Below are 12,506 nucleotides of genomic sequence, written 5' to 3'. Positions count from 1 at the left end.
ATATACCAACAGATTGTTTTATTCTAGAGTGACTAAACTTTAAAGGGATGTTTTCAATTTAAATTTTACCCTAAAATTCAAGGGCAAAACAAGATTTTATAAAGTCTACGCCCCTCAGAAATGTTCTCAGGGCTTAAAACAAAAATTCTGGTGGAAACAACTAAAACAAATGAGTATTCCCTTCCCCAAAGTCAAAATTGCATACTAAGAATCTTTAAGTGAAATTGACTATAAATAAAAATTAAACTGACTTTCTTTGCTTTTCATTCTGCAAACTGAGAGAAATGCAAGAAGTATACAAAATGACAAATGGAGTAGACTTTTAAACTTCCTCTTTTAATAATCAAAGATGTTGTTCGTACCATAGGGAAAGGCATTTGTTTGAGTACAAAGCATGATTTTTAAGTTGTTCATGTCCCTTTAAATTGTGCTTCCCGTTTTCTTGAAGACTTGTTGAGTAGCAGATGAAAGAAGCAAACAGTGGGAATCTAAACACTCAGTACTATGCTGAGAATGACCAAGAAACACGTCTTAGTGGCTTTCAAAAGCTTTTTCCCCCCTGATAACCACAAACAAAAAACACGTCCTAGGTGGTCAAAGAGGCAAAGCAATTTAATTACACATGTGATTGTTACACTGGGATAAAAGCTGCTTTGAATTGCCCTGATTGATATGGCTAGAGTCAAAACGAGGGCAGATCCTGCAGCTTCAGTATTTGTACCTTTGAAAAGCCAATTTGGCGAACAGCGTAACAAGAGACTAACAAGTGGATGGACATATGGGAAGGCAAAATAATAGTGTATTATAAATACTGTGTAGATGTGAACTGAAGTAAGGGCATAACTCCATATGGCATATTGCTGATCTTCAGTTGGTCCATGAATGACAATAAGATTTACGGGTCAGACCATCTGAGCAATTTCATGCCAGCAGTGAGGGTGGAACAAGATAGAACTGGATTTATTCAGATCACCTGCTTCTTAGAAAACAATAAAGCAGCTACCAACAGCTGTCAAAGTTGGGATCATTGTGGCATTACCACAGTTGACAGCTCTGATACCTTCCCTTAAAAGATTTAATGCTGCCATACTTAAGGGGAAAATAATACCAATTCCACCACTGGTGTGATTGCGGCTGTCAATCCCTATTAATCAATCCCGTTGATCACACTACCTTGAGTATAGGTGTGTGTGGGTAGAAACCTGAGGAAAGAATGCAAAAGCTGTATTTAATTTAATCTGTGTTCAAATGCACTTTGCAAGCTGTTGGGGCGGGGCGGGGGGAATACTTAAATCAAATGTAGGGTATGAAAAAACCCTATAATTTCTGTCTCATAATAAATGGGCTTTTTGTTACTTAATATGTATACTAACCCTGGGCTGATATAGGACCATGTAACAAACACAAGGCCCTCCAGTCCTTACTCACGTGCACAATCCTTGCCCACAGAAGTAACCCTCTTGGCACCGCTTGTTTGATTACGGCTTGCAGGATGTACCATAGCTTATTGCGAGGCTGAATTCCTCAGCACCAGTAAAGAACTTTGAGATCTTAAGAAGGTGCAAAGCATGATTGATCAGTAGTGATTATTTGCTCCTCTTAGTCTCTCTGTAATCCTAATGCAAGGCATCAATTTAGCTTTGATTTATCAATGGCTGCTGCAGGTGCTCGGAAGAATTTGCTTTAGTATTAACCAATTGTTGTTGCCATGAGATCGGAGGCATGCACCGATAATCTATTGTGAGGAAATGTCACAATATATACATCGATCATCCCAATTGCTCTCTGTCAAACTCCAAACCCAACAGTATTTTTCATGACACAATGCGATGCGTGGCCTTTAAATTACCCAGCTGTCTGACAAATCCAAGAGTGTGGCAGAACCTGGCAGCAGTTTGACGTCGCGTATCACTTTAACTGAAGTGAAAGTAATGCAAACAGATTTCTGGGCTCCCCTTTGATTATACACTATGAATACCTTTGAGACTGATGTTTGGGGGTGAGGAAGGGCACGGGGCAGGGAAGACTTGTAGGCAAAAATACTAATGTGTGTTTGTGGCTTTGCATTTACAGAGGGGAAGGGTTTTTTTATTTAATTTTGTATCTGACTTTTGAGTAAATAGACTTCACTCACAAAGTGATGCTTCTAAACCCTCTTTTTTCCTTTTTTTTTTTTTTTTGAACTCCTGGCAAATGCACGACATTGTAAATGCAAGGGCAAAAGCATTTGTGTACTGAAGTGGATTTGTGGGGCATGCTGCATGGCTGTAGATTTTGGTGGCTTTATCAGGCATCATTTACTAATCTAGCAGGGAGCAGATTTTGAATATAAAGTAAATCAGTGGAAAAGAAGACACGTGGCCCCTAGAGACAAAGAAGGATGATGCAATGGTTTGGGTGCTAAACCTGGGACTCGGAAGACCTGGGTTCTATTTCCTGATCTGCTACAGGCTCCCTGTTTGACCTTGGGCTTGTCCTCACTGAAGAGTAAAGCCAGGCTCTTTGCTGGGTGTTGCTCCTGTCCGTCTACAGCAGTGGGTCCCAAACTGGGGTTTGCAGAACGTTACAGGGGGTTCACCAGAAAAATTTTGTTAATGGCGGACAGAGGTCCCCGGCCATTGGAGATAGCAGGTGGGACCCGGTTGCAGGGGAGACACCCCGAGCCTCAGGGAGAGCGGGGCCGGGCAGTTGGGGTTGGCAGCCCAAGTCCCGGCAGTCAGCGTGGGAGCTGGCAGCCCGAACCCCAGCACTCCACGTGGGGCTGGCAGCCCGAGCCCCAGGGAGAGTGGGGCCGGGCAGTTGGGGCCGGCAGCCTGAGCTCTGCCCCCATCAGCGAGGGAGCCAGCAGCCCAAATCCCAGCGCTCTGCGGGGGGCTGGCAGCCCAAGCCCAGGGAGAGCGGGGCCGGGCAGTTGGGGCTGGCAGCCTGAGCCCCGCCCTCATCAGCAGGGGAGCCGGTAGCCCGAACCCCAGCCCGAGCCCCAGGAAGAGCGGGGCATCACACTGAGGAAATTTAAACTTAAATCCCTGAAAATATTCATTTTTAGGAGGGGGTTCACGAGATTTCACAATTTAGTGAAAGGGGTTTGTGGGCTGTTAAAGTTTGGGAACCACTGGGCTATAAAGTAAAGCCTGAGTATTGCTTTCACCTGGCCACTTTGCAGTGAGGATGCAGGCTAAACCACTCAGTGCTGATAGCCCTCCAGTGCCTTCCCACAATTCCCCTGGGTGCCCACAAGGGCAGGAAAGTTCTCCCACAATTCCCTGGGAAAGAATCACAGAGCGGCTCAGCTCAGGGCAACGCAAACAACTGAAGTCCTAGCACCTCCTCTGGGTGAGCACAGCACTAGCGTGGCTGCTCGTCCCCAGGCAGGACCACCCAGGGTACAGATCCCCTCCGTTAACTCTGCAGCGCAGACATAGCTTTAGTCTCTCTGTGCCTCAATTCCCCATCTATACATTGGGCATAATATTCCCACTCTGCCTCATGGGGTTCACAAGGATAAACACAGTGATGATTGTGAGGTACACTATGGCAATGGGTCCCCGGACAGAGAACTGTATGTATATACATTTAAACATATCTGCCAAGTCTTGTGCAGCTCCGGGTGTGATATTCAGATATTTAATTAACTAATTGGCATAGAACCCTAAACTTCAGCTTCAAGCACTGGAGGCTTTAGTACCGGTGAAAGGCATTGGTCCTTTGTCTATCTACAGGATAGCAGCCAGGCAGGCTTCCCACATGTGCTGCTCTCAGCCATGGTCTGGGAGTTGGGGTTTGTCTAAAGATAACAGGTTCAGATCAGTCTCCACAGCCCATTCAGGGCGTGGCCTCTCTATTCCCTCGGCCACTTAATGCAAAGCCTGGTGGTGAGTTTGTGACAAGGGAGACAACCGAGACCTGCCAAACTCATCTCATGCGGGGGCTACCTGGAGTCCATCAGAGGGGAGCAACTTTTAATCACTGTTGAGCTGGGCTGGATTAACAGGGCTCGGAATCTCATTAGCAAAGCCTGGAGCCAGGTAGGCAAGTGTAACATTGCCCCATTTGGGTCACCAGCAGGGATTGAGCCTGGGAACGTACACACCTCCAATGTAGTTATACCATAGGGTTACCATATTTCAACAATCAAAAAAGAGGAGGGGGGAGAGCCCCGCCCCCATCCACTCCCTCCCACTTTCCACCCCCTGACTGCCCCACTCAGAACCCCCAACCCCTGCCCTGCTCCTTGTCCCCTGACTGCCCCCTCCTGGGACCCCTGTCCCTAACTGCCCCCCAGGACCCTACCCCCTACCTAAGCCTCCCTGCTCCTTGTCCCCTGACTGCCCCCTCCTGAGACCCCCCCCCACCTTAACTGCCCCCCTAGGACCCTACACCCAGCTGTCCCCTGGCTGCCCCAACCCTTATCCACACCCCCACCCCCTGACAGACCCCCGGGACTCCCACACCCCATCCAACCACTCCCTTCCCCCTGAGAGACCCCCCCCCAGAACTCCCGACCCATTCAACCCTCGCCCTGCTCCCTGACTGTCCCCCAGGATTCCCCTTACCATGCCCATGCCACTCGAGCCGCTGGCTCCACCTGGAGCCGAACCAAACAGGCTGCTGCGCTGCCGAGCGCACAGCCCCTCCTTCGCAGAGTGCTGAGACAGCAGGAGGAGGGGAGCGGGGGAGGGGCTCCGGCTGCTGGAGGCCAATGGGAGTGGCTCAATCAGGCCCAGCTGCCCTATCAGCCGCGCCGCACTCTGCATGGGGAGCGGACGGGGGGAAAATCCCAGACCTTTCTACCTGATTACCAATTCCTCCCGGATGGCTATTTAAAGACGAAAAAGCCGGATATGTCCGGGGAAATACGGACAGATGGTAACCCTATTATACCCTATCTCTGCGGTCCATGCTTGAGTTCCATCTGGGCTCTCATGGGTGATTTCAAAACCCCTCCAGCAACATAGTCGTGCAGATCGCTTCTCGAACAGCTGGGCTGTGGGCGGAGCCTGCCAGGTTGAACATTCTGAGGCCTAGAGCTGGGCGGGAAATGGGTTTCCCATCCCACGAACATTGCTGAGATTTCAAAAAACAAATTCCTGTGCTGCAGCGGGATGGAACCGAGACCTTTTCTGCAAGGGGACTCACCTGGGAGACCTGGAGTCAAGCCTCTCCAAATCAGACAGCTTTTGGGGTGTGCACCTGGCTCTTCCACATCAAATCCTCTGTTGGAGGGATTTGATCCTGAGTCACTTACATCCCAGCTGAGTGTCCTGACTGTTGGTTACTTGGTGGTGGGGCTGGCTTCTCATACCCATGGGCGGTGTCAATCCTGAATTTTCAGAGAGCCATCATATCTAGCCTTTTGTTTGATGGTGAGGGGCCTGACTCACTCTCAAAAGCACAGACTCTTGCCAGGTTTAAAGCAACAACTTTGCTGCAAAACTCTCCCTCCCTCCCCCCAAAACCAGGAGGATGCAAGGCCAGATCCGCAGCTGCCGAGTTTAGCATTGGGACATTGGGAATCTGCAAAGGATGTAATGAGTTTCCCCCAAGCCGCGGCAGGGGGTAGGATGGGGAGCCATGCAAGACTTGGCAGCTGCGAAGCTGGGCGGGTCGGGAGGTAGGGGAGCGGCTGGTGTGTGTCTGGGATTGCTGGGTGGGCTCTGGTGCTGGCAGGGTGCTTCTTTCCTTCTTCCTCTCTGGAGCTTGGCTGAAGGGAGCCTGACAGAGCTCTGCTTTGGCTGGGGGAAGCCCTGTTGAAAATGTGTGTAGCCCTTAAAGAAGCAGGACATCCTTCAACATTTCTTTCTGTTTCCTCTTTGTTTCCCCACCCACTACGGTGTTGAAATGCCACCTAGGCAGCTCCCGACAGCCCAGCCCATGCAATAGGCCACACCCATTTCAAAATCCCCTGAATCGGGAAACACGTTACGCTATCACATGACTTGCTGGTGTTCTCGGTGTGGGACCGGAGGGCTAAGGACCCTAGGCCATGTCCTGCATAACCCTACCAGCAGGGCTACAGAGAGCATCACAAAGTTGGGCCTCTTTTCCATGTAAACCATCCGCAGACCCTGCCTTAAGGCGGCTGATTTGAGGTCCAAGAACTGCGTTGTTTTTGAATGCTAGTGTGTGTGATGTGCATGCATCCCATAGGGGTACTTTGCTTTACCCTGGGCACCCTCAGGGGTGGCTCCAGGCACCAGCGCAGCAAAGCAGGACTTGGACTAGTTTTGGGGCAAGGTATGTTGCCTTCTCCCAGGTCAGGGCCATTGTGCTTTCTCCAGCTGTCTCTCATACGCACAGAAGACGGGGCGATGTTAGTGTAGAGCTAAATGGAGAAGCAAAGCAAGATGTGGGACTCCTCTTCATTGAGCGTACATTGACTTGTCCTGTATATATCACCAGTCCTTAGACACAGTGATGTCTAGTGGTTAGAGCAGAAGCCTGGGAGTCATGAAACTTGTGTTCTACTCCCACTTCTGCCCCCCGGCTCATTGCTCTGCTTTAGACAAGTCTGCCCCCGCTCTGTGCCGTCATTTTCCCAGCTGTCAAATGGCGATACCTGCGGGAGAAGCTTTGAGATCTGTGGCTGACAAGGTGCAGGGGAAGTTCAAAGTACTATAGCATGATTGTGATAGAGCCACCCACTCAGAGATCCCTTTTCCAAACACCTCTGAGAGACTTCAGCGCAGTAGCTGAATTTCAGAGTGGGCCTTTTTCTCACTAAGAGGCTCAAACAAAACCTGTGTCAGAACCCCCCCGTGTTTGATAAAGCGAAGGTCTGAACTTTGCTGGTGGGGGCCCAATGAATGTCCCATGGATGAAGATCTATAGGTATTTCCATAGAAAAAAACAGCGTTACAGCACTGCTGTCTCCGATCCCATTGGCACTGGGCTTGCTAGCTGCTGCAAAACACATGTAGGTTTTACAAATAACGATTTTTCTTTTAACCAGGGACGATGCATAAACTTCACCCGGGTGAAATCAGATGGAAGCACAACCCCATACTGCCCGCCGCCGAACCACGACGCCACCCCCCTCAACAACACTCCGAGAAGCACCTCGCCTTCGGCCTCTCTGCAGCCTCCTTCCAGGCAGCCGCCTCCTGGACCACCCCCATCCCGAGTGCCCCCGGGACCTCCTCCGGCGCGCCCGCCCCCACAACCCCTGGCTTAGAGTGCGGCAAAAACCAAGATTGCTCTCTGCTGAGCATGGCATATTTATTGAGGCTTGGTTTACAGTCGAAAGATAGCGAAATTTGTTGCTGGTCAGCAAAAAAAAAAAAATTGCCAAGTGTCAGTTTTACTGTATAAATATATTTATGCCACACGTGCTGAGTAAACATTCAGTGGATAATTCTGGAGCTACTGGATGTAGAACAAAACCGAAACAGTAGCAGTGTTTATATAGATATATATACACACACACACATTCTTTGGATTTATCCACACATGACGTTTGTATGACATTATATGTCCTATCATACATGAAAACCCAAGCCAGATACACATGCATCAGTCAGTCGAAAGGTGCCACCTGCAAATGAGTTGGGTAAACGTAGGGAATTGAAAGTTGCTCTTCTCCCCACAAACACAACGTGAACAGGGAGCTGTGATTACAAGGGAGCATTCTCCTTGGTTTGTTCTGCAAGGGGAATTTCCCTGGGTAATGTTAACGGAGCAAGGTGAGCTATTCACCATGCAGTTCCAGTGATTTAGGGTGTGGAATCTGCCCTGTGGTTTTTTTTCCCCCCGAGAAGCTCATTTTTGAAACCAAAATCTTTGATTTAACTAGATTTAGCCTTTGTTCTTAATTTCATCAGACACAGCCCGTAAAGGTTAATTTGGGGTTCTGAAAACCTCAGACTGGGGCAGATCTTTCCAAAGTTCAGGAGAATGTGGAAAAAAGTTTCTAGGTTTTTTGCATTTTTTAATTTTCATTTATATAAAAAGGCCTCCCACATGGAACAGAAGTATATGTCCCTTATATGTGACTGCTACTGTATATAAGTAGCATGTCTGATACATCAGACATACGTGGGAACACACAGGGACTGATCCCACATCTGCTTCCCATAGACTTCACTGCTAGCAGGAGTGAAGGATTGAGCTCTTTTGTGATTCAGATGAAAACACATCTGAATCCTTTTATATATCAGAGACCCCCAGGCCCTCAATATGGAACATTACTATCTATCTGTGTGTATAAAACACACAGAATCTGATCTGTCAGCATGGGCTTTCCTTTTGGTTTTTATTCATCCCAAACCTGTGGGACTCCTAAACATTGATGAGCCTCAGTTGTGTCTGACACTAAGCAGAGACACAAGCGCATGCACGTAGGTGGGGAATATCTGACGTGGGATTACGGGGTGCCTCATGACTGGGGCTAAAGCCTGAGTGGTTTGTACCCAGCTCATCCCTAGTGAAGCAAAATAACTCATGGAGTTACATTGCTCACCCCATCCTATATTATACTGCATCAGAAAGGGTGTCTTCAGATCCACATGTAAATGGTATTACTGAAGTCGTAGAGAGGATGACCATGTTGCATCTTAGAATCGTAGGACTGGAAGGGCCCTTGAGAGATCATCTAGTCCAGTTCCCTGCACTCATGGCAGGACTAAGTATTGTGTCTTATTGGCATGGTCTATCTATTTCTGTGGGGGAGCAGATACAACCTGGCACCTGTTCTTGGCCATATAATCCCAAGAGGAAACTGTAGTAATGCCTTGCATTTACTCTCACTTTATGGCATCTGCACTCCTAGTGCGACATAAAGAGGCCTTAGGGTAGATGAGAATCAGGCTTGTTTTTTCCAGTGGAAACGCCCAGTTGCAGAACCCAATAACTAGCTCTCACCATTCTATGCTGATCATCGTTACAGGCTGTGTGTACAGAACAAGAGATAATAAAGGGCCCAACAAGGCCTAATTGGTAAAGACACGCAGCGCTATGGCATGCTATTGGGTCATAAACTCAGCTCACAGGAATCAGCATAACTCCACTGTGAAGTCAGAGGAGCAGCACCCATTTACACCAGCTGCGGATCTGGTCCCATTGACTACACTGGAATTGCTCCTGGTTTAGACCTGGGACAGCAAAGCACTGAAGAATGTGGTTAACTTTAGGTCTATGATTAAATTCCATTGAAGTCAATAGGATTATTTGCATGCTAAATTGGGGCCTCACACTGCACTGAGAGGAAAATCAGGTACATTACTTATAGCTTGGTCCAGTCCTTCCTTACTCCACTTGAGTGCGGTCTGCCGGGTTGGCCCATACGTGGCAGAGACAGAGGGAATGGCTTGTGGTGGGTTAACATCTCCTATCTGGATTACTCCCCCTCCATTTAAAGCTTTGCTTTGAGAGCAGCACTCCCACATCTGCAGCCAGTGTGACGTCTAATTAGTCAGCAGTTGTTCGTTCTCACTGCTTTAAGTTGAAAGGCAAAAATAATGTGTCTTATTCTCCATTTCAGTTATGGCGAAACTCCACTGTCTTTAGTGAAGGGGACTGGATGAGCCGGGGGAGAGTGGGAATGGGCTGCCAACTTTTCCATGGCAAGACCATCCATTTAGCCCAGACTGGTAGTGACTGGATGTTGGTATTGCCTGATATCTCTTTGGAGGAGCCTCTGTGAAATGAGTTTGCTGGGTCTCAGCCCAGCCCCTAGCGGACAGGTGTCTACATCACAATAAGCAGTTGGCATTAACCACCCCTCTGGTTGGCAATCTCAGCGGAGGCCGATAATTGAAATGACAAAGGATACTGAACATCCCTCCCAGCCTCAAGCGCTGTCATTGAGATCTGGCACATTGGTGGCGAAGCTTGTGCGGCTATTGCCTGTGCATATAGAAAGGACATTAGGGTTGTCAGACCTTTCACCAACACTTAATTCACCAGTGGGGATTGAGGTACTATGGAGACCCACAGTGCTGGGAGCAGATAACAAGCAGGGAAAATTAACTTACAAAAATTGGTTCTATTTATAAAGTTTTTCTTGTTGGGCCAGGACTACTGTTAGCCAGTGAGAAAAGCAGCCAAATTCTGTCATCACTTACTTCTGTGTAAATCCAGAGTAGCTCCAATGACTTTTATGGGGTCACTGCAGATGTACACCCAGTGTAAATGCCAGCGGAGTTTGGCCCAGGGATCTGTGTTACATATGCCAATGCCTAAAGGTTTTTCACAAGCTATTCAAACAGCTGACTCATCTGCAGATTGACAGGTATAACAATACTTTTACCTTTGCAAAAATGTGTCTAGTCTTGGCTGTGCAAGGAATCCATCTTCAATAAACTCATGTGCACAGCCGGGATTGCAGTTGTTTGGGATTCCAGATGATGAGGTCCATTCGCATTGCTAAATTCACTGCTGCATTACTCAAGCTTTACACTGCTCTGACTCCATCTCTTCTAAAACTACCGCAGCGTACACCCTGGAGGAGGGCAAAGTGTTTCCGTGAGTATCTATAGCTAGAGAGTTAAATTCCCAGGAAATCAGCTTTTGGTTTGTATTGCAAACCTGCCCCGGCAGTGTCTGCAACCCACGCCCTACAGCATTGTGTGAGAGCTGGACAGTGAAATTGGTGAGAAGCAAAAGTGAAACTGACCAGTGTATTTTCATTGTTCAAGCTGAATGCAGCACTAAATGTAAACCTACGGCACTGGCTGCAGAAAGGACATTTGGACTTGTACAAATCTTTTCCATTTTGATTATTTCAGGAGTTACAATAACACAGGTGAAGCAATCTGGCTTTTTTGTAGTCTATTGGGTCAGAGCCTCGGCTGATTTAAATTGGCGTTGTTCCATGGACTTCAATGGAGCTATGCCACTTTGCACCAGCTGAGGATCTGGCCCTTTCCCTGGCCTGACAGTTGAATATGCTATTGTTATTTTCATCTGTATGTTTGGCCAATTGTGATTACAGTGCTCCATAGCAAACACTGTAAGGAAGTGTTTCAAAGGGAACCATTCGCCAGTACCTTGGAGCCTCCGTCTCATTTTTACCTGTGCACCGTGAGTGTCTAATGCTTTCCCTGGCATGATTGGAGAATCTGGATTTGGGAGCATCTGGCACACACTTAACACTGGTGTAAACAGTAATGCAAAATGCAAAGCAGTGGAGAATCAGACTCCAAGTGATCAGGATTCATCCAAGACCACCGTGGTTTAGCCTATTAGGGGCTGTGTACCAACCTCAGTTCATGATGCATCAAGATCAAGGCTGTGGGTCAAACAGTCCTAAATCTAAAAAGGTCAGCTCCTCTTATTAGTGAGTGAGCTCAGTGATGGATTGAGTCATGAACTGTGCCAATTCAGATGCACATGCACCTGTTGTTCTCTAAGCCTTTATATTCTTATTACGGCTTTTGTCAATGTGATCGGCACCATCCTTTGACTTTTTCATTTAAAAAAAGCATTTTCCCGAGAAAACAGCCCAGCTTCTGTAAATATAGAGAGTTTAACACAGAGGAGACAGGACACTTCTGAACTTTACTGCTGGACAGTTAGAGTAATTTATTAAAAGGGACTTAAGGTGAATAAATACAGGTGGCCCAGGATGCTATGCATGGGAGTGTGATAATACGGTATGGTTTTCTTAAATTGTTCTCTGTAGCTTTGGGAAACGGGAATTATTGAGTACATTTGCCTAGTACATTTAGACATTTGTTACTGATCTGATGCTTTTGAGTAATGCAAAATGTAGGAAAACCAGGAGATTTCTAACGTTTAACAATGCTTGAACAGATATGTAGATAATGATAGATTTACATTTTGGGGAAGAGAGAAATTGCTTGGTTTATAAGGGAAAACAATGTACTGTACAAATATTTTCTAGAAAGATGTACGCGCTCAGAAGTAGTGGGGATGTGGGCTGACATGACAGTCATAAAACGTTGGGGACAGAGGAAATTGATGGAACGTGTTGGATTTCTTATTGCTAAAGTTTAAAGGGGTTCTTCATGGGGGTTTGTTGCCGGTACATGTGGTACAACTTTCTGTAACTAACATGCTGCTTCCATGTTATAATTGTATAACCTTTATGCATTTTGTGCGCCTGCTCCATTTCTCTGAAAAACCCTGCGACAATAATATCTACATGCAAATGTGGGAAATGTAGCCAAAATCTCATAATCCAACGTAATGTAGTCTTAATGGATTTTAAATCAGCAATAAAAGTGCTTAACGATTACACATTAGAGCGAATGATTTCACTCCAAGGGACGTTTTATGTGTCCGCAAGATTATCTGACCCTTTAATATACTGTTCCTCATTAGTTCACTCATGCTGTGGGTAGAGCAAGGAACTGGGAGTCAGGACTCCTGAGTGCTAGCTGGTGCTCTGCTGCTGTGCAAAGGAGTGTCCTGTCTCTGAAGGGACGGCCAGGTGCTCACAACCACAACAGGAGATTCCCTGCGTCACCCTAGGACTGACTTATTTAAACCAAACCAGGGAGCTAGAAGCTATCCATGTTGTCAGGTGTGTGTGATCTCCCTCTCCCTGA

At 47.2% G+C, this 12,506-nt stretch overlaps 1 protein-coding gene across 1 annotated transcript in view; it reads left to right on the top strand.

Annotated features, from left to right (window-relative positions):
- The window catches only part of ANTXRL (ANTXR like), an 85,674-nt gene extending 73,479 nt beyond the window's left edge, over positions 1-12,195 (top strand). Inside the window, exon 18 of the mRNA XM_034775893.1 lies at positions 6,950-12,195. Within this exon, the coding sequence (XP_034631784.1) occupies positions 6,950-7,171 (222 nt within the window). The 3' untranslated portion in view covers positions 7,172-12,195. The remainder of the gene's footprint in view (positions 1-6,949) is intronic.
- Positions 12,196-12,506: the final 311 nt, after the last annotated feature.

The sequence above is a fragment of the Trachemys scripta genome, chromosome 7, assembly GCF_013100865.1.
Source record: "Trachemys scripta elegans isolate TJP31775 chromosome 7, CAS_Tse_1.0, whole genome shotgun sequence".
Lineage (NCBI taxonomy): Eukaryota > Metazoa > Chordata > Testudines > Emydidae > Trachemys > Trachemys scripta.
Note: the sequence above shows the minus strand (reverse complement) of the source record. Positions and strands in the feature narration are given on the sequence as shown.